General features: G+C 67.3%; 14 protein-coding genes across 14 annotated transcripts; 7 read left to right on the top strand and 7 right to left on the bottom strand.

Annotated features, from left to right (window-relative positions):
* Window positions 1-10: 10 nt before the first annotated feature.
* Window positions 11-256, bottom strand: MICPUN_60249 (predicted protein; the record flags this gene model as incomplete). The annotated part of the gene is made up of 1 exon (XM_002503638.1): window positions 11-256. The coding sequence occupies one exon, from the start codon at window positions 254-256 to the stop codon at window positions 11-13; it is 246 nt and encodes an 81-aa protein (XP_002503684.1).
* A 782-nt stretch (window positions 257-1,038) lies between these two features.
* On the top strand, window positions 1,039-1,806 carry MICPUN_83694 (initiation factor; the record flags this gene model as incomplete). The annotated part of the gene is made up of 1 exon (XM_002503988.1): window positions 1,039-1,806. One exon carries the CDS (start codon window positions 1,039-1,041, stop codon window positions 1,804-1,806), a length of 768 nt encoding a protein of 255 aa, XP_002504034.1.
* Window positions 1,807-1,897: 91 nt separating this feature from the next.
* On the bottom strand, window positions 1,898-2,864 carry MICPUN_108669 (predicted protein). The gene has a single exon (XM_002503637.1). The coding sequence runs from the start codon at window positions 2,742-2,744 to the stop codon at window positions 2,073-2,075; it is 672 nt and encodes a 223-aa protein (XP_002503683.1). The 5' UTR covers window positions 2,745-2,864; the 3' UTR covers window positions 1,898-2,072.
* A 3,479-nt stretch (window positions 2,865-6,343) lies between these two features.
* MICPUN_60246 (glycosyltransferase family 20 protein) lies at window positions 6,344-9,025 on the top strand (the record flags this gene model as incomplete). The annotated part of the gene is made up of 1 exon (XM_002503987.1): window positions 6,344-9,025. One exon carries the CDS (start codon window positions 6,344-6,346, stop codon window positions 9,023-9,025), a length of 2,682 nt encoding a protein of 893 aa, XP_002504033.1.
* Window positions 9,026-9,103: 78 nt separating this feature from the next.
* Window positions 9,104-10,597, bottom strand: MICPUN_51080 (predicted protein; the record flags this gene model as incomplete). The annotated part of the gene is made up of 1 exon (XM_002503636.1): window positions 9,104-10,597. One exon carries the CDS (start codon window positions 10,595-10,597, stop codon window positions 9,104-9,106), a length of 1,494 nt encoding a protein of 497 aa, XP_002503682.1.
* Window positions 10,598-11,059: 462 nt separating this feature from the next.
* MICPUN_60244 (predicted protein) lies at window positions 11,060-15,204 on the top strand (the record flags this gene model as incomplete). Its single annotated transcript, XM_002503986.1, has 1 exon — window positions 11,060-15,204. The coding sequence occupies one exon, from the start codon at window positions 11,060-11,062 to the stop codon at window positions 15,080-15,082; it is 4,023 nt and encodes a 1,340-aa protein (XP_002504032.1). The 3' UTR covers window positions 15,083-15,204.
* A 59-nt stretch (window positions 15,205-15,263) lies between these two features.
* MICPUN_60243 (predicted protein) lies at window positions 15,264-16,025 on the bottom strand (the record flags this gene model as incomplete). The annotated part of the gene is made up of 1 exon (XM_002503635.1): window positions 15,264-16,025. One exon carries the CDS (start codon window positions 16,023-16,025, stop codon window positions 15,264-15,266), a length of 762 nt encoding a protein of 253 aa, XP_002503681.1.
* A 63-nt stretch (window positions 16,026-16,088) lies between these two features.
* MICPUN_60242 (TAP42 like family protein) lies at window positions 16,089-17,559 on the top strand (the record flags this gene model as incomplete). The annotated part of the gene is made up of 2 exons (XM_002503985.1): window positions 16,089-16,241; window positions 16,380-17,559. The coding sequence occupies 2 exons, from the start codon at window positions 16,089-16,091 to the stop codon at window positions 17,481-17,483; spliced, it is 1,257 nt and encodes a 418-aa protein (XP_002504031.1). The 3' UTR covers window positions 17,484-17,559.
* MICPUN_60241 (predicted protein) lies at window positions 17,494-18,154 on the bottom strand. The gene is made up of 2 exons (XM_002503634.1): window positions 18,013-18,154; window positions 17,494-17,920 (listed from the first exon to the last, which is right to left on the bottom strand). Exons 1-2 carry the CDS (start codon window positions 18,098-18,100, stop codon window positions 17,625-17,627), a joined length of 384 nt encoding a protein of 127 aa, XP_002503680.1. The 5' UTR covers window positions 18,101-18,154; the 3' UTR covers window positions 17,494-17,624.
* Window positions 18,155-18,296: 142 nt separating this feature from the next.
* On the top strand, window positions 18,297-18,836 carry MICPUN_60240 (predicted protein; the record flags this gene model as incomplete). The annotated part of the gene is made up of 1 exon (XM_002503984.1): window positions 18,297-18,836. The coding sequence occupies one exon, from the start codon at window positions 18,297-18,299 to the stop codon at window positions 18,834-18,836; it is 540 nt and encodes a 179-aa protein (XP_002504030.1).
* Window positions 18,837-18,970: 134 nt separating this feature from the next.
* MICPUN_60239 (predicted protein) lies at window positions 18,971-20,387 on the top strand (the record flags this gene model as incomplete). Its single annotated transcript, XM_002503983.1, has 1 exon — window positions 18,971-20,387. The coding sequence occupies one exon, from the start codon at window positions 18,971-18,973 to the stop codon at window positions 20,276-20,278; it is 1,308 nt and encodes a 435-aa protein (XP_002504029.1). The 3' UTR covers window positions 20,279-20,387.
* MICPUN_83487 (RNA polymerase) lies at window positions 20,369-21,292 on the bottom strand (the record flags this gene model as incomplete). The annotated part of the gene is made up of 1 exon (XM_002503633.1): window positions 20,369-21,292. One exon carries the CDS (start codon window positions 21,290-21,292, stop codon window positions 20,369-20,371), a length of 924 nt encoding a protein of 307 aa, XP_002503679.1.
* A 391-nt stretch (window positions 21,293-21,683) lies between these two features.
* MICPUN_60237 (predicted protein) lies at window positions 21,684-23,224 on the top strand (the record flags this gene model as incomplete). Its single annotated transcript, XM_002503982.1, has 1 exon — window positions 21,684-23,224. The coding sequence occupies one exon, from the start codon at window positions 21,684-21,686 to the stop codon at window positions 23,139-23,141; it is 1,458 nt and encodes a 485-aa protein (XP_002504028.1). The 3' UTR covers window positions 23,142-23,224.
* A 62-nt stretch (window positions 23,225-23,286) lies between these two features.
* MICPUN_101581 (predicted protein) lies at window positions 23,287-24,083 on the bottom strand (the record flags this gene model as incomplete). The annotated part of the gene is made up of 2 exons (XM_002503632.1): window positions 23,287-23,307; window positions 23,388-24,083. The coding sequence occupies 2 exons, from the start codon at window positions 24,081-24,083 to the stop codon at window positions 23,287-23,289; spliced, it is 717 nt and encodes a 238-aa protein (XP_002503678.1).
* Between the last annotated feature and the right edge of the window lie 30 nt (window positions 24,084-24,113).

Raw genomic sequence — 24,113 nt, 5'->3', positions numbered from 1 at the left:
ACGCCGCACGCTAGATGACCTCCTCTCCGTCGCCCCACATCCACCCCTGCAGCAGCTTGACCAGGACGAAGAGCACCGCGGCGAGGGCGAATCCCTTAACCACCCCCGTCGGCACCGGTTCCTGCAGCGCGTCCATGCGGCTCGTGCGCGTCCTCCACGCGCGTTGGGCGGAGGACCCTTCGCCGGACGCGAGCCCCTCGGTCTCATCGTCCGCGCCTTCGCCGTCGGAGCGCGCGTAGACGGCTGAGCGGCGCATGGGGAGGACCGCGCGTGTGGCACTGGGACCTCCCGAAGAGAGGAGCGCAAGAAACGGGCGACTCGTGCGTGTTTCCGCTCGCTAATTCGATGTTTCCCCGAACCGTTCCTAACCGTGCGAGGCTGTCGGGGAAACGGTCACTCTAAACGTAAATAGAGTGCTGCACCCGATGTATTTGCCCAGTGGTTAATTTTCGTAGGCCGACCCTTGCCGTGCGGCGTGGAAAGGGTTTAGGATAAGGATCGTGGGGTGGCGGCACGGACGTGGCTGGAGGATTCGCCTCGGGTTTCTCACCACGACACGCGCGCCCGGCACGCACACGCCGCCGCCGCCAGAAACCGAACCGAGTCCCTCGTTCGCCCACGCACCGACCGAGACCCGCCGGCGAGAACCGACGTCGCCACCGAAGCGCTCGTCCCGAAACCCCCCCCGCGCGAGGCTTCCGTGAAAAGGTTGAAAGAAAAGGCACGCGAATGATGACGACGATGTCGTGCTCCGCGACCTCCGCGTCCGTGGCCCCAACGCTCGCGCGCGCCAACGCGGCTCACCCCGCGCGCGCGACGACCATCGCGCGCGCCGCCAACCCCGCCGCGAGCCGCACCCTCGCGCGCCTCTCCTCGCGCGTCGCCGAGGTGAGCCGCGGCCTCGCCCTCTCCGTGGCGGCCGGCGCGAACGACGGCGCGCACGCGCGGAGGATCTCCGTGCTCGTCGAGGCGCGCGGCCGCGGTCGACGCGGCGGTGGCGGCCGACGCGGTCGCGGTCGACGCCCCTGGCGCCGCGATATGAACTCCGGCCCGCCCCGCAACGAGGAACTCGACCTGCCGGAGGCTCGCATAATCGACGAGGACAAGGAATTCGTGGGCGTCATGAGCACCGACGAGGCCATGGTCATCGCCGAGGAGGCCGGGCTGGACCTCGTCCTGGTCAGCCCCGACGCCAACCCGCCGGTGTGTCGCATCATGAACTACTCCAAGTTCAAGTACGAGAACGAGAAGAAGGCGAGGGAGACCCGCAAGAAAGCCGCCGCGTCCAGGGTGGAGGTCAAGGAGCTCAAGATGCGCTACAACATCGACGTCCACGACTACGGCGTCAGGCTCAGAGCCGCGCAGAAGTTCCTCGGCGCCGGCGACCGCGTGAAGGTCATCTGCCAGTTCCGCGGAAGGGAGAACGAGTTTCGCGATCTCGGCCGCGACATGTTCATGCGCTTCGTCGACGACGTGGGCGCCGACTTGTGCAACCTGGACGGGTCGCCGTCGATGGAGGGCAACCGCATGGTGATGCTCCTGTCTCCGGTGAAGGAGAAGAGGGCGGTGGCGCAGGACGGTCCGTCCAGGCGCAAGAAGCTGACGAGGAAGGAGAAGGAGGCGATGTCCGCCGAGGCCAGGGCCAACGGGTCCGCGGCTGACGACGACGAGTACGACGACGAGGAGGGCTCCTGGGACGAGGACGACGAGGAGGAGGGGTCCTGGGACGAGGACGAGCAGGACGACGGGTCGTACGAGGAGGAGGAGGAGGAGGAGGAGGTCATGGTGTTCTCCAAGAAGAACTGATGAGGGTGACGGGATGATCCACGAGTTGGGGGCGCGCTATTATTATCTTCCTTGGGTTTTGATCGGAAAGACGAGAGACGACGTGTCTGCAAAGTTCTGGAATTCGATATCTACAAACCCTTCGGGGCGAACGAAACACCTCGCCTCCCGCGCGCGTCGCCCCCAATTGCTCGCGATGTGTCGTGCTCTTCACCGTCGGTTCCGTCCCCCTCGACGTTCGCGTCGTCGTCGTCAGCCAGACGCCTTCGTCGCCTCTTTCTTTTCTCTCACGCCTTGAGTCTGGGCAGCGCCGGGAGGACCGCCTCGGCGTGAACCTCCACCCGGAACCCCGCATCCTTGAGCGTCGCCTGGTGCGTGATCCGCACCGGTCTCTGCTCCTCCACCATGCCGAGGCTCTCGAAGTAGCTGTTCCAGGCGCGATACATGTGATCCGCGGTGCGAATGTCGCTGAGGTAGACGTTGACGCGAAGCAGGTGATGCGGATCCGTGCCAGCCTTCTGCAGCAGCACCGTCATGTGCTCCAACGCCTGCTTCGTCTGCGCCTCCACGAACTGGTTGTCCGTGTTGAGCGCGACGATGCCGGTGAGCCACACCATCCTGCCGAAGGTGACGATGGGCGAGTACCCAGGCTTGGCGCCGCGGACTTGCACGCGCTTAATCTCCGGGTTGATAGTCGCGTCGTCCAAAAACGGGGGAGCCGCCAGGTTAGAAGCCGCGCTCAAAGTCGTGCACCGCGCGTCCAGCTCAGCAATCTTGAGCCTCTGCGACTTATTCTCCTGCTCGAGCAACGCGAGGCGCTCGTAAACGTTCTGAAGGATGTCGTCGCCGACGCCGTCGCCCAGCGACATCGCCGCGCCGTTGGAGATGAGCCCGGTGGCGGGCGAGGGCATCGAAGACAACCCGCCAAAGCCGCCGTGGGGCACCATGGCGACCGCCATGGTCCCCGCGTGGACGCGCGCGGGGATGGACCCGCCGTCCATCCCGTCCCCTCCGTTGGCGTGCACGTTCGGCTCCGGGTCCGCGGGCGCGGGAACCGCGCGAACGCCGTGCGCCGACCACATGTGCTCGATGAGCTGCGCGCGGCCGCTGAATCGCGCCTGGCAGTTGGAGCACGTCTTCGCCTGCGGCGCGAGCTCGAGGGGCTCGAGGGCGTCGTCGTCTCGCGATACGGCGGCGCGACGAGCCCGCGCGCCGCCGGCCGCCCGGGCGGGCGGCGCGGGCGACGGGCCCTTGCCCTGCTTCGCCGCCTCCCTCCGTTCGCGGCTGAGCCTCTTGAACTCTTCCCAGAGCTCAATCCCGCGATCTTTCTCCTCCTGGGTGGCGCCCGTCTTGTGGTGATTCATGTAGTGTCCCGGCATGCCCTGCGGGCCCTTAAAGTTGAAGGCGCAGATCGGGCACCTGTCGCGGTACTCCGTCTTGGCGCGTTTCGAGTCGCCGCCGCCGATACCCGCGGCTCCTCGCTTCCGAGCGTTGGCGTTGAACTCCACAGCCTGATTGTAGTTGGCCTCGCTGTCGCCGTCGCCGTCCTCGTCGGCGGCGGTGGTGATGGCCGCGAAGCGAGCGACGCCGCCGGGGGTCGGGCGCTTCCCCGTCTGCTGACCCTCGTCGTCGTCGTCCTCGTCGTCGGAGGATGAGACGGCGGTGGCGTCCTTGTCGCTGCGGCCGCGCGTGCCCCTGGAGCCCGTCAGCGCCGCGCGCATCTCGAAGAGGTTGTCGTCGTCGTCGTCCATGTCAGACACGCCCCCGCCGCCGCCCTCGGACTCGGTCTCGACCTCGCCGGCGGCGTCGACGGCGGAGGCGCGAGCCTGACGACCCCCGCGCCCGCCCCGCCCGCCCCGCCCGCCTCTGCCGCGACCGCCCCTGCCGCCTCGGCCGCGTCCCCTGCCTCGGCCGCCCCGGCCGCCTCGGCCGCCTCCTCGGCCCGCTCCGGCGGCGGGCGCGACGACGACCTCGTCCTCGATGATCCAGTTCTCCCGCTTGTCGAGGTGCGCGCTCGTCACGTGCTTCTTCAGGCCCGTCTCGGTCTTGGCGATTTTGTCGCAAAACCCGCACTTGCACTCGCCGCTGCGCATGCGGATGTGGACGCCCGGGGTGTTGCCCTTTTTCGCCACCCTGGGGGTCCCCCGGCCGGGGTGCTCAGCCTGGATGATGGCCTCGACGTCCTCGCTGCGCCGGTGCGGGCGCTTGGACCTGCGCACGTCGTCCTCGTCGACGTCGCCGCGGGAGCTCCGCCGCTTCGAGTCGGGCGTGGGACCCTTACCCTTTGCGGCGGTACCCGCATCCTCCGAATCGTCGCCCTCGTGGCCGGTGGAGCTGTCCTTGTCCTCCTCGGGGGCGGTGGGGGCGGGGGGGGGCGCCGGCTTCTTCGGTGGGGGTGGCGTCCTGATCGAATCCGTCCTGACCATGTAGTGCCCGCCGGGGATCATCGCCGGGTCGAAAGCCTCGGGAACGGCGTTGCAATTGGAGATGTGCCGCTTGAGACCGTTCGGCTTGAACTTCTCGCCGCAGAAGCAGCACGGCTTCTTGCCTTTGGTTGTCTTGATGACGAGGACGGAGTATCCGGCGAGCGGCGGCGGCGCACCCGAGGCGCCCGCATCCGCGGCGGGCTTATCATCCGCGGCGGGCTCGGGCGCGAGCTCGGGCGCGGGAGCCGGGGCGGTGGCCGGAGGGGGCGCGGATTCGGCGGGTGTCGCGGGGGTCGCGTCAGGGGCGGTCGCATCAGGGGCAGTCGCGTCCGGGGCGACCCGCGTGGCGAGAAAGGCCGACGCTTTGGCTCCCCGACCGCCGCCCCTCCCTCGACCCCTACCCCGACCGCCGCCCCTCCCGCCGCCGCGGCCGCCGCCGTGCTGCGCGAGGCTGGGCGACGGGGTCTCGTCGAGCGCGCCGAGGACGGCCAGCCCGACCCCGCGCCAGTCGGCGGATTTGGTCGCGGGGGATTTGGCCGGCTGAGCCGAGACCGGGGTCGCTTTGGCCGCCAGCTCCGCAACCTCCTTCTCGGCGGGATCTTGCGCTAAAATCTTGTCAACCTCGTCGTGGTTGTCGGGGTGGGCGGAGATGTAGTGGCTGGTGAGGAGGTCCTGCCTGGCGAAACCCTTGGCGCAGGCCTCGCAGCCGGCGATCGTGCCCTTGTACTTCGCCGCCGTCTCCTTCGGGGCGACGATCGGCTTGTCGTCGTCGGAATCCGAGGAGTTTTCGCTCTCATCCTGCACCTGGACCTGCACCTTGTGCGTGCCGACGCCGTTCGCGACCGCGGCGCTCATGTCGCCTCGCGTCGTCGTCTCGTCGATGGTTCGGTCGGGTTCGAGCGCGCGGGGCGCGTGCGGATCCAGCTGCGCGACGATCTGGTCGATCGAGTGCCTCGCCGGTCGCAGTTCGGGGCGTTCCTCGACCGCCGCGGTGGTTGCGTCTGATCCGCGCGCCTTGTCCGGGGATGAGCCGCGGTCGGCGGAGGCGTCGTCGCGGCGCGTGGACGAGGGCGTCGGGGTACCGCGTTCCGCGTCGGAGTTCGAGTTTTCGATGTCCGTCGAGTCCTCGGCCCCACCGTGGATCATACACCGGCGCGGATCTGGCGGATCTGGAGGGCGACGATTGGGGGGCGTCAGCACGGCAGTTGGGGAGAGCGGGCGCGAACCCTGATTGGCGCCGGGACGCGAGGGACCGGGCGCGGGAGCGAAGAACCGCGGGTTCGACGCGCTAATTCGGACGAACCGATGCCGGGAGAGCGATTCGGCGGATGGACTCCGCGGGAGGTGGCTCACGCGTCGCGAGCGCGCGCGGAGGAGGAGGCCCGGGCGGCGCTCGTGTTCGCGCGCGAAAGGGCAAACGGAGAGCCGAGGCAATTCTCGGCCCAAAAGAGGGGGGGTGCCCGCACCTTGATCGCAGCCGTCGCCCGACTTCCGGTACCTATTGAGTGAACGACGCTCGGATCTGCCTCGGTCCGTCGATGACAACGAAGAATCAGCCCACGAAAGCGGGTCGATCGACGCGCGCGTCTCTCAGTGCCGGCCCGACGGGCGCCCGAACGAACCCTTCACCGCACACCGCCCAACTTTCTCCCGGTCCGCATCACACACTGCGTGCGTGCCAGCCAGGCGGGGACGAAAATCGCGCGACGGTCACACTTTATTTTGTGACTGCCTGGCTGCCGCTGCAAACAACCCGGAAAAACGAGACGGATTCCTGGGAAAACAAACAGGCGCGATACCGGGTCTGATCCTCGCATCTGATTGGATCACCGTCGTACCGTCAGGGCGCATCGCATCTCGGCAGAGGGAAAGGCTCGCCATCTCTGCCGCCCCCCCGGGGCAGTCGCGCAGAGGCGGACGAGCGCAGGTCACGGTAGGACGCGACTGCCCATCGGCGTGTACCCGAGCGAATCCCGCGTATCAAACCGCGGCGTACCGTACCGCGCCAGTTCCCGTCACGGACGACCCACTCGCGACGCGCCCGCACGCACCGCCGCGCCCGCTGGGTTAACCTTTATCGCCCGTGTCCCCGTCATCACCGCGACCGCCTCCACGCACGCTTCGTCTGAACCATGAGGCGCGCGGCGAGCACGTCGATGCACAACCTGCAGGAGCTGGTCAATCCAGGTCCTGGGGGCACGATGCTGGATCGCATCGCCCAGCTCGAAGCCGAAGAGGCCCGCGGCACCAGCGTCGACCAGTCCGAGCGGGTGGTCATCGTGTGCAATTCCCTCCCGCTGAAGATGAGGCACGACCCCGAGGGCAGCGAGGAGCGCGGGCACAGCTGGCACTTCGAGATGGACCCGGACTCCATCTACGCCCAGACATCTGTGGGCATCCTGGAGAAGACCTCCGCGGAGAAGGTCCTCTGGATCGGAGGGCTCGGATCCGAGGTTGAGCTCTTCGAGCAAGACGCCGTCGCCGAAGATCTTCGCGACAGATTCTCGTGCGTCCCGGTGTTCCTCGGAGCCGAGCTCAAGGACAAGCACTACAAGGGCTTCTGCAAGGGCTTCCTGTGGCCGCTCATGCACTACGTCCTGCCGATGTCCCCGCAGTCCGCGGGACGGTACAACAAGGTCAACTGGCAGGGATACCTGGCAGCTAACAAGCGCTTCGCGGATAAGGTGGTCGAGCACCTGAGCCCCGACTACGATTTCGTGTGGGTGCACGACTACCACCTGATGCTCCTGCCCACCTTTTTGCGCAAGCGATACAACACCGTGCGGTGCGGGTACTTCCTTCACTGCCCGTTCCCGTCCTCCGAGATTTTCAAGACGTTTCCCAACCGAGACTTGGTCCTCCGAGGGTTGCTCAACGCCGACGTGGTGGGGTTCCACACTTTCGACTACGCCAGGCACTTCCTCTCGTGCACCACGCGCCTGCTGGGCCTGAACCACAAGACAGAGCGCGGTGCCCTCGCGATCGACTACTACGGCAGGAGCGTTTCCGTCAAGATATGCCCCACGGGCGTCGACGTCGCCAGGCTTCAGGAGGGGATCATGTGGCCGGATAGCGTCCAGCGGCGACAAGCCTACCGGGCGCAGTTCGAGGGCCGCAAGGTGTTCCTCGGCGTCGACGACTTCGACGTTTTCAAGGGCATCGAGTTGAAACTCCAGGCGTTCGAGTTATTGCTGAGTCAGCACCCGGAGCTGGCGGACAAGATCGTCATGGTGCAGGTGTGCAACCCGGCGAGGGGCGACAGCCGCGAGCTGCAGGAGGTGCAGCAGGAGGTCTTCGACATCGTCGAGCGCCTCAACGCCACGTACGGCAGCATCGACGGCCGCTCGTCCAAGACCAGCGACGGCGAGTCCGGCAAGGTCGTCGAGCTGATCAACCGCGGGACGACTTTGGCCGAGAGGATCGCGCTTCTCTCGGTGGCGGACTGCGCCGTGGTCACCGCCACCCGCGACGGCATGAACCTCCTCCCGTACGAGTACATCACCTGCCGCCAGGGTCCCGTCAGCGTCGACGCCGGCACCGCGGACGGCTACCCTCTGCCCCGGCAGTCCTCGCTGATCATGTCCGAGTTTGTCGGATGCTCGAGCTCACTCTCTGGAGCTTTCCGGGTGAACCCCTGGAACACCGACGACGTCGCGGATGCGATGTACAGAGCCGCGCTGCTGTCCGGCGGCGAGGCTGAGGCGAGGCACGAGCGCCACTGGAAGTACATACACGAGCACACCGTCGGGTACTGGGCCGCGTCCAACATCAACGAGCTCAAGAGGCTCACGGACGGCAACGGGAACGCGCGGTGCTACGGACTCGGATTCGGCTTGAACTTTCGGGTCGTCGCGATGGACCCGGATTTCCGAGCCATGGACACGGTGGCGTGCGCGGCGGACTACGGCAAGGCCAAGAAGCGAGTCTTACTCATCGACTACGACGGCACGCTGGTGCAGGCTGCCTCCTACGACGTCTCACCCGATGCCGAGCTCCTGAGTCATCTCACCGCCCTGGCGGCTGACCCACGGAACGCCGCGGTGTGCGTCGTGTCCGGCCGCGAGCGAAAGCAGCTCGATAACTGGTTCCGCAACGTCCCCGGCATCGCGCTGTTAGCCGAGCACGGCTTCTGGTACAAGCCCCCTGACTGGAGCGGGTCCGGCTCCAAGGACTGGCAGATGCTCGTGCCCGCGGGCACCGAGGAGACGATCAAGCGTTGGCGCGAAATCGTCGAGCCGATTCTGGATCAGTACCACGACGCCACCGACGGATCGCTCATCCGGGACAAGGGCACGAGCATGATCTGGGACTACCGCGACGCGGATCCTGACTTTGGCCAGTGGCAGGCCAAGGAGCTCATGGACCACCTGGAGTCGGTGCTCGTCAACGAGCAGGTGGATGTCTTCCCCGGTCACAACCACGTGGAGATCAAGGCTCACGGGGTTTCCAAGGCGACCCCGGTGGAGATGTTCCTCGGCGAAAATTGGGAGATTCACCTCAGGCCGGAGAGCGAGGGCGGCACCCCGGGCAAGGTTGATTTCGTCATGGCCATCGGTGACGACAGGTCGGATGAGGAGATGTTCATGGCGGTTGACGCGCTGGTGCTCAACCCGGAGGGTGCGGTGGTTCAGAAGATGTCGTGCCCGATGCCCGGGAAGGAGAAGAGCAAGGGTCACGAGCACCTGAGCGTGTACTGCGTGACGGTGGGGCAGAAGCCGAGCAAGGCGGACTTTTACCTGGACGATTCCGACGACGTCGTGCAGCTGGTGAGAAACTTCACGGCGACTGGGCAGTCGCAGAGCCCGTCGACGTGAGAAGACTGTGTCAATAGACTACCCTGTGAAACGTATACTACAGTGTGACGAAACGTGCCCGCGCGCGCGCGTGTACCCTCACAGCCTGGCGCGCTCCCCGCCTCTCCCGCCCGTCCTCTCCAACACCACCCTATCGCACACGGCGTCCGCGAGCGCGTACACGTCCACCCACGCCGAGTCCCAAGCCGCCGACTTTCCTTTCCCCGCTCGCGTCGCATCCGCCACCGCTCTCGCGACCCGCCGGCACGCCCCAGCCTCCGCCTTTGACCACCCGCGCGGCGCCTTTCCTTTGTTTTTAACAAACTCCCCGAACGCGTCCCTCGCGAGCTTCTGCGACAGGATCCTGCTGTCCCCTTCGGCAAACTTGCAGCACTGGAGGAAATCCGTGTTTTCAAACCCGGTGCCGGCCATCAGCGCGTACGATCCAACCTCCTGCTTCAGCGCGTGACACGACGCTATCGACGTCTCCACCGCGCGAATCTTCGCGACGGCGATCGCGCGCGTTAGGTCAAGCGGCGGGATCGCGCGTCGCGCGAGGCACGTCGCCAGTTCCGCCTCGCACCCGGCGACGAACGCGTCCATCGACGCCAGCTGTGTCCCGACGTTTGCGTACAGCGAGTTAAGTTGCGGAACGTCGGATAAAAACTGACCGGCGTCGCCCCGCATCGTGCACCTCTTACCGTCGCTGTACGCTCGAGTCGCCGCGAAGAGCCCGCGCGTGAACGTGAGCGCCGCCTGCGCGACGGCGACCCTTCCGGTGAACAGCCTCTGGCCGATCATGTCCATCGTCCTCACGCCCTCGACGGCCGGGACGTATCGACCGCGCGCATCGACGTCGCCGTACCGGTTCAACAACGCGGACTTTGGGACGCGCACGTCGTGGAACTCGATCCACGCGTTGTCCAGGTCGTTACCGGTGGTCTTGCGCCCCATGTCGCCCACCGTGATCCCCGCCGCGAGGCGTCCGTCTCGCGGATCTCGCAAATCGATGAGAAACGCGTGTGGGCCGCACCGCTGCTGGCCCACGGTGAGGTTCGCCACGCACACCGCCTTCTCCGCGCACAGGCCCTGCGAGATCCAGTTCTTGGCGCTCCCCTCGTTGGGGGAGTCGATGATAAACGTCTCGGTGGCGGGGTCCCAGCGTGCGGTGGTGTTCACGACCAGACCCGAGTTGACACCCGCGAGCCGCTCGGTGAGGCCGAAGCATCCCAGCTGGCCAGCGTCTTGTATGGCGTCGAGTTGCTTGAGATGCTCGGGCCCGCCGAGGGCGACGACGGTCCCGGCGAAGAGGTTGAACTGCACCGTGAACCTGATCCAAAACCCCGGTCCGTGCTCGGGCGCGTGCCTCGCGAGCAGCCGGTGCGCGAGGAAGAAGCGGTCCGGCCTGTCCCTGATGTCGGTGAACCGGAGGATGCCGGATTTCGTCAGCGCGCGGAGGAAGGAGGCGCTGTCCTCGTAGGTGACGCCTTCGGAGCGCAGGTCGGCGACGCGGGAGGCGAAAGAGGATGCCCAGGACCCATCCTCGGCGTCGCGAGGCGCAAACCCGCCGTCCGTCGCGGGAAGGGCCGTCATCGGGCGCGTTCGTCGTGCGCGAGGGGCGTTCGCAAACCCCCGGGTTAACAAGCAACTCGCGCTTTTCGGGGGCTTTTTTCGATGGTATCCGAGTCAGCACGTGTTTTTCCAGCCGTGTCAAATTCCTGGGTCCCGAACCCTCGTTTGGTCCCGTGTCCGTTCGTCCCAAACTCGCGGCGCACCGCTGGACACCTGGAACTTTCCGAGATTCCACCGCGAGTCCCCTCGACCGCGTCCCTGGCGTCGTCCTCCCGAACCGCTCGCGGCAAAGCCCTCCCGCGCGCTGAGACGTGCGCGGGGGCTCCATCGACGCGGGCGCGCCTCCTCGAACCCACGTTCCACGCGCCGCCGGCGGTCGCGTCGTGAGCGAAGAGGCGCGCGCGGGGCGGAGCGGGGGCGCGCCGGCGGAGCTCTGCGCGTTTGGCGGGAGAAATTGTCACGTGGCACGCGCCGGTGGGGAAGATGGGCGGATCCTGCGGTGCCGGCGCGTTGCCGTCGAGGCCGTGGACCGCGGCGCCCTCCGAACCGTCTCGATCGCGGCGTAGGGCGCGGTCGGGGCGCGCACCGCCCGGATCGGGACGCCGCGGAAGATCTCGCGCGTCGCCCGTCGCGGTGAGCCCGGGGGATCTCGCGGACCTCGTGGAGGGCACCGCCGACGCGATGGGCGAGACGATGGACGCCGTGATGACCGCGACGGTCCCCAACGTCACCTCCCACCCGTACACCCTCCACCTCCACACCGACACGCACTTCTTCCCGGGCCTCGCCAACTACGACGCCGTCGGCTTCCACGTCAACGTACTCGCCGTGCTCGCCGCCGCCGGGATCTTCTTCCCAGTCGCCGGCCTCCTCCTGGTGTCGCAGCTGTGGGAACGCGTGGGCAAGGAGCTCGTGTTCGGCAAGGACCCGGAGGACGATCCCGACGCCGACGAAGCCATCGTGCTGTGCGGCGTGGACTGCTCCGCGTACCCGATATTCCGCCACCCGAAGATCGTCCGAGCGGCGCTCTTCGCCGAGCGTTGGCACCACGGCCAGTACCGGCGCAGCGGCGAGCCGTACGTCACCCACTGCGTGGAAGCCGCCAGGATCCTCGCCGCGCTGCTCCCGCAACGAGCAGCGGAACGGGGCGAGCGTAAGTACGTCGACGCCGTCGCCGCTTGCATCCTCCACGACGTCGTCGACGACACCGAGTGCGACGTCGAGGACGTGAGAGCGCAGTTTGGCAGTCGGGTTGCGAAGCTGGTGCAGGACGTGAGCACCCTCGGAAAGTTGCCGCAGATCTTGCGGCGGTACCAGCGAAGGAGCGTGGAGGGGGAGTTGAACCTGCGGGCGGCGGCGGCGGCGCGAGCGGCGGGGGGCGGTGACTCACCGGGCGGTGACTCACCGGGCGGCGGCGACACAGCTGGCGGGCCGGGGCCAAAGGAGGAGGAGGACGTCGCGGAGGCGGCGTACGCCGCGGCGAAGACGGCGGGCCAGATGCGAATCGACACGTCGACGACGGAGGACATCGGCACCATGGAACTGGAGGAGCTGGCGAAGCTCCGCAAGCTCCTTCTGGTGATGGTGGACGACCCGAGGGTTTTCCTGATCAAGATTGCCGACAGGCTGCACAACATGCGGACGATGTACGCGGTCAACTCGGCCAAGTCGAAGTTTGTCGCTAACGAGACGCTCCAGGTGTGGTGCTCCTTCGCGGAGCAGCTCGGGATGTTCGGCGCCAAGGCCGAGATGGAGGACCTCTCCTTCGCGGTGGTCAACCCCGACGCGTTCAGGGCGGTGATCAACGCGAGGGTGGACGAGTGGTACCGGCCGGATGACGGCAAATCCTCCAAGAAGGCGAAGACGCGGACAAAGACGGATCTTTCCGAGGACGACGCGGCGTCGACGGATCTTTCATCAGAGGTGGAATCCGATGAACCCGCCTCCGACGACGACGACGACGCGAGTACGTCCGAGGCGGCGAGTAAGTCCGCGTTCACGATGACGTGGGAGCCGCCCACGGGCGCGGACGTCCAGATGTTCTTCGAGAGGGTTCTCCGGGGTGAAAACGCGGGTACCCCGAGGAGACACAGTCCGCGCGGCGAGAAGGAGAGAGCCATGGAGGCGGAGAGGCGCGCGAGGCAGGTGCGGCTGGAGGCGATGGCCGCCGCGAGGGAGGAGGAACGCGAGAAGCGCGCCAAGCCCCTGACGGAGGAGCAGGAGGAGCTCAAGGCTCTGCTCGCGTGCGTGCCCCCGTTTGATTTGCTTCAGGCTTCGGAGCGGAACTCGAGGACGGCGGCGGCGGCGGCGGCGGCGATGATGGCGGCGGACGAGGCGACCGCCGCGACCGCCGCGGATGGCCGACCAACCGTGGGGGGTGCGTCCCTGGACGCCTCCCTCCGCTCCCTGCGCCAGTGCCAGGCGACGACGATGCGTTCGTTGCAGCTCGATTCCCTTGCCCCGGGCCTCCGCGTGGAGATCACCGGGCGGCTGAAATCCGCCCACTCCACGCACCTCAAGATGCGAAGGAAGAATATCGACTTCGGCCAGGTGTGCGACGCCAGGGCGCTCCGCATCGTCATCGGCGAGCCCGGCGAGGCGCCCGGCACCAAGGACGAGGTGGAGGCGTGCTACGCCGTCGTCAACGCGATCCACAAGCTCTACCGAGCCGTCCCCGGCGAGTACGACGATTACGTCGCGAACAAGAAGCGAAGCGGGTACCAGTCCCTCCACACCGCCGTCACCGGTCCGGACGGCGCCCTCCTCGAGTTTCAGGTCCGTACCAGGGCCATGCACGAGGCTGCGGAGTTTGGCGACGCCGCGCATTGGCTCTACAAGGATTTCATCAACGCCGTCAAGCGGCGGCCCAATGACGAATCGGCGATCGGCGGCGACGGCGGGGGCGGCGGTCCCGAGGACGTCGACGTCGTCGCCGCGGGGGTCGCGCGCGCGCGGGCGTCGCCGACGGCGGAGACCAACGTCGATCGATCGTACGTCGGCCAGCCGGTGCAGATCGTCTGGGACGTCGGAACCTCGGGCGGCGGCGGGCGGCTCAGCGCCGGGGTGGTGTGCTTCGCGGAGGGGTCCCGGATCCACGTCGTCGAACCGAGGCGCGGCGACGTCCTGGCGCCCGGCGTCGGGTCCACGGGTCTGGCGGAGACGGCGGAGTGGGTCGCCATGGGCCTGCACAGGGACGCGCTGGACCGAGCGGTTCGCGCGAACCGCGTCGAGCCGAGGCAAAACGGACCGGGATACCTCGTCCTGGAGTTTGCGCTCTGCTCCGACGGCCGCTGGCACAAGGTGGACGCCTTCGACCGCAAGCTGGCGACGACGGCGGAGTTGCTGGACGAGGAGGCGCTCGTGACGGCGCTGAGAGCGGCGCGCGCCGCGGAGGTTGAGGCGGCGGCGTCGATGGGTGACTGCGCCGGGGACGACGTGGAGTGTAACGAGATGGCCGTCGCCCTCGAGGCGGAGGAGGTGATCGCGGCGTTCGACCAGAAGGCTGAGGAGGCGGCGGCGGCGGCGGCGGCTGGGGAGACACTCGAGCGGGGGTCCTTCTTCGCCTCCTCAGCCGGGGGCGAGGCGGAGGCGTCGGGCGGCGAAGAAGGACCTGCAACGCCTGCGGCCGTGTTGCAGACCTCGCCGGACGACGAGATGGCGGCCGCGAGGGTTCGCGCCATGCAGGCCGTGCTCAAGGCGTACCTGTCCGACTCCCCGCAGCTCGTCGACGCCCCCTTCCCCGACGGCTTCGACTCGCTCGACGACGACGACGACGACGACGACACGGCTGGCGACGACGACTACGACGACGACGGTTCGGGTTTTCGATACGAACCGTCGCTCGTCGTGGACCCCCGCGATACGACCGGGCGTCTGGATACGGACCGTCGCGTCCCCGTCTCGGATCGATTCCGCGCGGGTTTGGGTTTAGGCGGCGGCGGCTCGGCCGTCATGGAGAAGGTGCCCCCCAAGCAGCGGCGGTGGAGCGCCAACTTGACCGTCGAGGAGGCTCTGGCGCAGGCTCGCGAGGATCTGCGAGAATCGGCGGAGCGAGCCGCCGAGGCTGCAAAGGCGGAGCGAAGGCGGGCGAGACGCGCGCGCAAGGAGGCGGAGTGGCAGTCCGGCGAGGTGGAGAGCCCCATCTTCGCGATCGCGCAGGCTGGCGTCGCGAAGGAGGTGGAGGAGGCGGCTCCGAGGGCGCGGGCCGGGCCGATGTTCAAGGCTAAGGACGCGGCGGAGCTGCAGGCGGCGATGCGAAAAACCCGGGGCACATTCGGCGAGTTATCCGCGCCGTCCATCTCCGTCAACGAGGAGAGCGTCATGGTCATCACGTGGAGGCGGGAGGACGAGGCTGGACCGTTACAACCCGAGCTGGTCAAGCTGCCCAAGGGCTCGACGGCCAAGCAGCTCACGGACGGAGAAGGCGACGACCCGGTGAACGTCAACGGCGAACCCGTTAAACCGGACACGTCGCTCAAGAACGGCGACATGCTCTTCCTGGAGTGACGACGAGCGGTCGCGGAACTCGATTTTTTCCACCCCGGCGTGACATCACGGCCCGGGGGTGTAGCATACGACCACCGGTTAAGGAAGTCACCGTAACATCTTAAGATCTTAAGTGTTACCCGACTCGACAGTCTGACGTTCGCCGCCGCCAGTCGTCGCCGCTGCTAAACTCTTAAAATTGCTAAAATGCGCCCATCTCCCGGATCATCCGCTCCCGAACCACCTCGTCCATGTACCTCGCGGTCTCGTCCGTGACCTCCATCGCCGCGCGCGCCTCCCCCCAGTTCTCCAACACCGGCCGGGCCCCCCCCGTCACCCCCGCGCGCTCGCCCGTCGCCCTAACCCACCGCGTCAACGCCGCGCGCGGGTCTTCCGACTCGACGTGCATCGCTTCGGCGAAGGCGCACGCCTCGTGCACAGCCTCCGACAGCTCCCTCGGTCCCCGCAGCTGCTCCGGCAGGGTCAGGGGCCTGATGTCGACGCCGAACGGCGCCAGGCTCGGCTTGTGGATCCGCCCCGTGCGGCTCCTGTCCAGCTCCAGCCCCGCGGGTCCGACGCCCTGACACAGCCTCCAACGCGGTTTGCCGTCGTTCCCCGCGTTCTCGTCGCGGTACAGGGGCTGGGATTGCCCGTCCTCGAAGGACACCAGGAAGCTCGGCGTGAGGACCGCCATGCCCTGTCGGAGGAACTCGCCGTGCGCCACCTGGTCCAGCTCGTACCGGTTAGCGAAGGCGTTGCACGTGGGACAGGGCAGCATCATCACTCTATTCGTCCCTCCCGGCCCACCGCACTTTGCGAGCTGAAACTCCTCCAGGAGGTCCTCGTACGCGCCCCGACCCTTGGTCCCCCTCGCCAGCTTCCTGTCGGGGAGGATGCCGAGGATCACCAGGGCGTAGCTGTCGCAGAGGAGGCAGTTGTACACCGCCGCCCCCTCGTCCCCCATCGTCCCCGTCGCCCCGCGTCGAAAAAATTGACAGTCAGGCTTGGCAACTCGGCCGAGGCGACGATGCCGCAGATCATCACTTCGTTCCGAGCCGGCGGGGGCCCGAGCCCGACGCCGCGGCCGAGGATGTCCAACCCCGAGGAGCTCCCGCTCGCGCAGAACTTCGCGCGGGGTCTCGACGTGTACACGCGCCTCCAGTCCACCTCCGTGGACGACGTGAGTGCCCCCCGTTCCCCCCCCAACCCCGCCCAGAGCGCCCGGGGTGCCGTCTCGAGCTCTCCCTAGGTTTACGATCTCCGCGTCGTCGAAGCCAGCCGCTGACGATCCACGCCCCAACGTCGCACCTCCTACCAGGACGAGATCTCGCAGGCTGCCGCCGCGCTGAGGCAGGCGGCGCTCCAGGCGGACCGCGCGGGCGTCCTCAGCGCCAACGAAGTCCTCGACGACATCGCCACGTCGGATCTGAAGTACGTGCTGTGCGAGTTTTACCTCGCCGAGGTCGTGTCCAGGACCCGCGCCCCGAACCCGGCCGCCAGGGCGCCGTTCGCCGCCGAAGCCGCCGACGCGCTCGAAGCGTTCCTGCGCAGGTGCGAGGTCCACGACCTCCTCACCCCGGAGGCGAAGCGGCAAAGGGAGGGGCTGAAGCGGGGCCCAGGGGCGCAAAACGCAGACCCGGGAACGGCGAGGGCGGACAAGGTGGCCAGGTTTCGACGGGAACGAGCCATCAGGGCCCGGCTCGAGGAGCTGGACGTCACGCGAAGACGTCGCGCCGAGGAGGCCCTGCTCAACGCGGACTGGGACGACGAGGACCCGGACGCCTCCCCCGAGGACGAGGTCGAGGAGCGAGAGCGGTGGACGCTCCTCATCGAGGACGCCGTCGCGAAATCGCTGGATAATCTGGATCACCTGGCGCGGGAGCTGGAGATGATCGCGGCGCGGGACGAGCTCGCGGCGGCGCGGCCGGCGGGGCGGCCGAGGGCGGGCGGCGTGAACGCGAGGGCGGGACGGGGGGTCTACACCCTGATGCCGGACGGCGCCGTCGTCCCGGGTTTCCACGACGCATCCAACGGGAGCGCGTCATCAATCGGGGGTCAACCGACGGGTCAACAAACAGCGTCGGTTCCCCCGGAGCTGATGGAGTCCCTTCGGAGGATGTACGGGACGGGGGTCGCGGGGGGTTCGGCGCGGAGCGCGGAGCGGATCAGGTCCGAGGTGTTCCGCCCGTCGCACGTCCTCCCCACGATGACGGTGGAGCAGGCTGGCGAGATTGAGCACCGCGAGATGATGGAGAGGCAACGCGCGCAGGCTGAGAACGCGGCGCGGAGGGCGCGGGAGGAGTCGGAGATGACGCAGGAGGAACGGGAGGAGCGGGATCTGGCGAAGGCGCGGAGCTGGGACGAGTTCAAGGACGACAACCCGTTCGGACACGGCAACAGCAAGCTGCGCCCGTGCTCGTAAGTGTCGAGTGTTTTTTCTTCTTCGGATCTCTTTCTCCGGCGATAGCGTTATGATATGATATCGAGGGGTTAACAACGCCGCTTCTTGCTGCTTGGTCGTCCTTCGGCCCCCCGCCCCCGGTGGGCGTCAGCGCGTTAGCGCTCACTTCTTCTCGCCGAAGACGTCCCTGGCCGCGACGGCCGCGAGGGCGAGGTTGGCGCCGATCGCCATGTCCGACTGCTTCTTGTCGAAGCCGAATTCGTCCACCTGGTTCTTCGCAATGAGAGCCCCGGCGAGGGATACGCCAATCATGACCTTCTTGACGTTGGTCTTGGTGTTCTCGTCCGTGGTGTTGGCGACGACCGCGAGCATGGCCGCGCTGGCGAGGTTAGAGAAGCCGAGCCACTGGCCGACGCCCTTCTCGGACTGGGCGGGCTTGGTCTGGCCGTAGAACGTCTCTGTCGGGCGGGGGAAGGAGTCAGCATTGTCGCAAATGGGAGGTGGGTTTTTCAAAAGCGCAGCAATTCGGGCGGGAGTTATTCCCACGCACCGGCAGCCTTATCCTGGTCGCTGAAGATCTGGAGGCCGTAGAGGCCGTTCATGGCGGCGCCCGCGAGGAGAATCTTGTCCCCGGACATGGTTTCGCTTGCGTTTGAGAGTTTTGAGAAGGTTGGCGGCGTGCGTGCGCGGCGCGAGAGTGAAATGTCCTGAGATGCGAGAGGTCGCGTCCAGTCAGCAAACTCCAGCTCGGAGGGAGGCTCGAGAGAGCGCAACGAACCGTTGAGGTTGGAGGGGGGCCCGGGCGACGGGGTCGTTCGGCGCGCGCAAAGCGTCATGGCGCGCGGTGTTTTCGACGCCGAACCCGCCCACGCGGGCGGCGGCGCGAGCATGATGGAGCCGTTCGAGGCCCTCAAGCACGCGCGGGCCGAGATCGCGCGCCTCGGCGCCGACAACGCCGCGCTGCGACGCGAGGCGCACACGCTCAAGACGACGGTTGCGGAGTTGCGGGAGTCGCGAGAGAGGGACGATGCGAGGACGCGGTTGGCGGACGACTCGCGCAGGAGCGACGCGTTGCGCCACCTCACCGCGGCGGAGGACCACGTCGCGTTGCTCCTCGGCGAGAGCAGGGGTCGACTGGACGCGATGGCGCGCGAGGATGGCGACCGCGCGTCGGGCGCGAAGCGGGGAAGGCTCGCGGGAGCGCTGGACGATGACGAGCGGAGGGAGCTGGAGTTGCTGCGAGTGGAGGTGCGCGAACACGTCCGCGCGCGGGCGGAGATGGACGCGGAGGCGGAGGAGAGGGAGGATGAGCTGAAGGAGGCGTACGCCCACGTCAAGCGACTCCAGGAAGCCGCGCGCGTAGCAGCCAGCTAGTAGCCCAGTAGCCACCCGACGTAAACGTCACCCGTGTAGAGTTTATGAGCAAACAACAAAGCGCCCTCCCGTTGATCGGCAACCACTCCGACGAGGCGCGAAGCCCCGGGGTCTGACCCCGACGCAGTTCCGCCATGCAGTTCCTGGAGAAGGGTTTGTCCGGGCTGGAGACCGCGGTGCACAAGGTGGACGCCCTCGCCGCCAAGGTGGCGGTCGAACGCGGCGTCGCGCGCGAGGCGGAACCCGACGAGCTCGCCACGGACCCTTCCGCGTTCGACACCGCCGACGCGATACGCGCGCTCGCGACCAGGCTCGGCGAGTGGACCGCACCCTCGAGCGCCGACGGCGGACGCGAGAGTAAGGCGGACCTCGATGCGACGCTGACGGAGCTCGAGGCGGCGGAGGCGGCGTCGAGCGCGGCGGTGGCGCGAAGGGACGAGGCGGAATCGCGACTCGCGGACGAGATCGGGGTGCGCGATCGCGAAGAGTCGGACGCGACGGACGAGGCGACGGGGCTCGAACGCGAGCTGGAGCGCGAGCGCGCCGCGCACGCGATGACCAGGTCGCAGGCCGAAAGCCGAGCGCGGCACATGACCGACGACTCCGTCGAGTACGACGCGATGCTCGAGGATGCGACGCGGGCGACGAGGGAGAGGACGGCGGAGGCCGAAGCCGCCGAGGCAGACGTTACCGCGGCGGGAAAACTCGAGCTGGGGCTCACGCGCGAGGCGGAAGAGGCGGAGGCGGCGGCGGAGGCGGCGGAGGCGGAGGCGGCGCGCGCGGAGGAGGCGGAGGACGCCCTCGACGGTGGCTCCTCGAGGTGCTCGACGGATGACAAAACCGCGAGAAGACTCGACGAGCTCCGCGCGGCGGTGGCCGCCGCCGAGGAGGAGGCGGCGCGGCTGGCGGCTCGCGAGCGACGCGCGAGGGAGGCGCGGGAGGCATCCTCGTCATCCCCCCGCGGAAGGGGTAAGGAGGAGCGGGAGCGGGACCACGCGCGTCGCATGGCGGACGTGAACGCACAGCTGGCGAGGAAGCGCGCGCAAGTCGTCTCGCTCGAGACGGAAAAGTCAGAGTTGGAGGCGAAACTGGCGACGGTGCTTCAGCGCGCGGCGGGGGGCGGTCGGGGGGGCGGCGGCGCGGGGTCGTCGTCGTTCGGTGTCGGCGTGTTGGGGCGCGGGGGGCTCAAGCGGCGCGGCGCGGGGGGCGACACAGCTGGCGATTATAGGTCGAACCCCGCGGATACCCCGGGACGGATCGGCTTTCGCAGACGGGTCCGCGTCGTGGCCGGGCGGGTCGACGCGCTCAGCGCGGAGGCGGGGAGGCACCTGCGCAGGAGCGGCGGGTGGAGGAGCGCGATGATCGTGTACGTCCTCTCGCTTCACTCGCTCGCGTTCCTGATCCTGGCGGTTCGCGCGTTGACCGCCGCGCCGGGGAAATAGCGCTAACGTTAATCTCGGCGCCACCTAGCTACTAGGGGGGTCGCGTCGTGTCGTCGGTTGAGATGAAAGGCTAAGAACACGGTCGGCTAGCTAAGAGTCGACGGGGTCCATTCCCAGTCCGAGCCACTCCTCCATGTACACGCACGTCTCCGGAGAGATCAAACCCCCGGGGCGGCACTCGTTGAACACCGGGCACACCCCGCACGGCACCGACGTAAAGGCTGATTTTTCAGGCACCGGGTACGCCGCCGGTACGTAATAGGTCACCTTCTCGCCGTCCCCGTAGTCCCTCTCGTCATTCCCCACGTCCCCGTCCCCCTTGGCGTCGTCCGCGTCCCCCTCTCCTTTCTCGTGCTCGTCGAACTGATCCACCTTGCCGTCGTACACGAGCGTGTTCACGATCTGCAGCACCTCCTCTTTTCCGAGCTCCACGTGCGACAGCTTCGTCTTCTTCACGAAATCGGACACCTGGTCCAGCGTGACCTTCCCCTGGCCCACGATGAACTTCTCGCACTGCTCGCGCAGGACGTTGATGAACTCGGCGTCGTACTCGTGCTCCGTGTACCACGCCCCGCCGGTGATTTCGCGACTGGGCTCCAACTCGTAGAGCATGTACACTTTTCTGTTTTGCTGCGACACGCTCTTGACAGCCTTGATGAGCTTCCTCGACTCGAGGGACTTGAAGATCTTCGTGATCTGCGCCTGCGCCAGGTTGCTCCGCTGCTTGAGCTCTTTCGTCCATATGCCGCTGTTGCCGCTCTGCTGGATAATCTGGTAGACGAGGAGATCCTCCGAGGCGAGCCCCCGAAACTTCACCGCTTCCTCCTGCATGACCATCCTGTAGACGATGGTGTCGCCATCCTTGTATATTTGAAGCTTGCGGCTGGAGAGCAGGGAGTTGATAGCCTGCGCGCGGTCATTCACGGGGATGTGCGAGATCTTTTGCGCGAGGTCCTGGTCGGGAATGCCCTCGGGATGCAGCCTGCACTGCTCAAGTATGGCAGCCTCGGCCATCGCGCTTTTTCCAGCTAGGGATCGACGGCGACCCTTCCTCCTCCGACTCGGTCGACGCTCTGTGAACCAGGAAGAGGGGTTAGCGCGCCCGCGGAGGGTCAACGGGACGTCCGCGACGCGGTGTTCGTATCGCACCCGGCCACCGACGTTCGATGAGCGGATTGCGCCGCGGTGCCCCTGCGCGCCCCTGCTTGTGCGCGAGAGAGATTTCCGTCTCCAGACGCGATTCACGCCGCCGACGGCGCCCGCCGCCGACTAAAACTTTCGGAGTCCACGCGCCAGCCCCGGACGCCACACGCGAGGGGCGCGGGTGGGCCACCCCGCGACCGGCGGCGACCGGACGAGCACTGACCGAGGACCTCCCAGCGTCGACTCCCGTCGTTCCGGCGCCATGGCTCCCGCGAGGAAGCTCACGCGGACCTCCCTCTTCGACAGGTCCGCGCTCGTGGCGTTCCTGGAGGACGGCCTCGGTCCGAAGCGCAAGGATGCCGCCGCGAAGCACTGCCGCGCCATCCTGCACGCCGCCGTGCGCGACGCCGAGGCCGGCCTCGACGCCGTGAATCTCTCCGAGTCCCGCGTCCCCGGGATACCCAAGTTCGCCCGCGACCAGATCCCGGAACGGTTCGCGCTCATCACGACGACGATCGCCGATTGCCAAACCTCCAAGGATGGCAGCACGACCAAGATGGTGGTGGAGCTCCAGGACGGGCACAGGGTGGAGAGCGTGGTGATGCGGCACGACAAGGGGCGGGTCACGCTGTGCGTCTCGTCCCAGGTCGGGTGCAAGATGGGATGCACGTTCTGCGCGACGGGCACCCTGGGCGAGCTGGGCAACCTCACGTCGGGGGAGATCTTGGAGCAGCTCGTGCACGCGAACAGGCTGTTCAACGACGACGGAACCGGCGCGGGGCTTCGAAGGGTGTCCGGGACGGCGCACGGGGTGCGTAACCTGGTGTTCATGGGCATGGGCGAGCCCCTGAACAACTACGACGCCGTCGTTGGCGCCATCGGTCCCATGACGGACCCGAACGCGTTCGCGCTCGCCCCGTCGAGAGTCACCGTGTCCACAGTCGGCGTCGTCCCCAAGATGCGCAGGCTCGTGAGGGACGCCCCGGGGGTGTGCCTCGCGCTGTCGCTGCACGCCCCGAACCAACGCTTGCGCGAGAAGATCGTCCCCACCGCGACGGCGTACAAGCTCCCGGATATACTCTCCGCCCTCGACGAGTACCTCGCCACAGGTCCGAAGGTTCGCACGATGATCGAGTACTGCGTCCTGGGCGGGGTGAACGACACGACGGAGTGCGCGAGGGAGCTCGGAGAGCTGATGCGCCACCGCGACGTCATCGTGAACCTCATACCCTACAATCCCACCGCGACTCCCATGGGCCACTCCCCGCCGAAGATGGAGGACGTCCGGGCGATGTGCGCGGTGCTCACGGGTCCGGAGTTTAACCAGTTCACCACGGTGCGGCACGAGATGGGGCAGGACATATCCGGCGCGTGCGGGCAGCTGGCGCTGAAGAAGGGACCGAGCGTCGGAAACGGAAACGGCGGCGCGGGGGGGTGCGGGACCGGGGACATCGAGGACATCGGGGGCGTCGTTCGCGGCGCGGCGGGCGACGACGGCGTCGGGCTGAGGCGCCGGGGGGGATCGGGGGGATCGGGCGGCGCCGGGGCGGCGGGTGGAAGGCGGTCAAAGGCGGAGGTCGACGTCGAGCGCCCGCAGTGGACTTGGGAGGACGTCGCCTTAGTTTTCTTGCTGGTCGTGGCGTTCGGGTCGTTCGCGGTGATGGTGGCGTCCCTGGGGTACCATCTCTGGCACATGGGGGAGGCGGGCGAGGAGCACTGAAATCAGTCACGAAGGTACATGTGTACCTCTTCGTTATAAGTGTTAGGCTATAAAACGTACGAAGGCACCTTCGTATCAATGAAGCGCGCCGGAGACGGCGGCGGCCTTCTTCTTTATCCCGAACATCCTGCGCGCGCGAGATGTCTTACGAAGCGGCAAAGACCCGCTCGAGTACAGGTGCGAAAGAAAAGCGACGGGTGCCGACGCGAACCCAGGCGGGCCTTTCGGCATCCCGAACCTCGCCACGTTGTCCAGCGCTTTCTTCCTTAACGCGCGGTCCACGTCGTCGCCGGTGCACGCCGCCAGGTCCATCGGCGGAATCGCGGGTTCATCCCCGAAGCATCCCGCGTTGACGGCTACGTTCAACGGGGTCATAAAAGTGAACATAACGCTGAAGACCCCGAGCAACGAGAACAACGCGATGCCGATCAAGACCCCGGCGCCCTCCGATGGAACCAGCACGGCGAGGACGTAGAAGAATGTCGTGCTGTAGGTCGTGGCGACGATGGTTATGTTGGGCGCCATGAGGCACCGCATCCCAGAGGACGAGCGTATGAACGTTGGCAGATTTGTGTCTGACACGGGCGCGATGGTTACCAAGAGCAAATAGACGCCGCAGATTGTCAACCAAGCCATGAGGATTGAGAAGTAGCCGACGACGACGAGCCAGAACCGCGCACTGGACGCGCGCAGGTCCCTCACCGCGGCGTAGGCATCCTCATCCACCGCGGAGAAGAATACACTGAAGTTGATGCCCAGAATAAGCGCTGCAAAAACAATCTCGGTCTCGTAAGTGCCCGTCAGTCCGTCCCGTAGTGACGCGCCGTCGTGTTGTTTGCTCGCCGCGAGGTGCTCGCGCCACTCTAGGTGGTGATCCTTGGGGGCGAGCATCCCGAGGGTTCCCATCTCGAGGGGGGTGAATGCCGACCTCCAAAAGCGCATGTACCCCAGGTTCTCTCGTTTGGCATTCGC

The sequence above is a fragment of the Micromonas commoda genome, chromosome 7 (genome assembly GCF_000090985.2).
Source record: "Micromonas commoda chromosome 7, complete sequence".
NCBI classification, from domain to species: Eukaryota; Viridiplantae; Chlorophyta; class Mamiellophyceae; order Mamiellales; family Mamiellaceae; genus Micromonas; species Micromonas commoda.
Note: the sequence above shows the minus strand (reverse complement) of the source record. Positions and strands in the feature narration are given on the sequence as shown.

What these genes read in the sequence shown, in the direction of transcription:
- MICPUN_108669 (XM_002503637.1), bottom strand. Translation starts at nt 2,744, where the DNA reads ATGGCGGTCGCCATGGTGCCCCACGGCGGCTTTGGCGGGTTGTCTTCG.
- MICPUN_60241 (XM_002503634.1), bottom strand. Translation starts at nt 18,100, where the DNA reads ATGTCCGGGGACAAGATTCTCCTCGCGGGCGCCGCCATGAACGGCCTC. An exon ending in CGACCAGGATAAGGCTGCCG is followed by an intron (nt 17,921 to 18,012) that starts GTGCGTGGGAAT and finishes CCCGCCCGACAG; the next exon opens with AGACGTTCTACGGCCAGACC.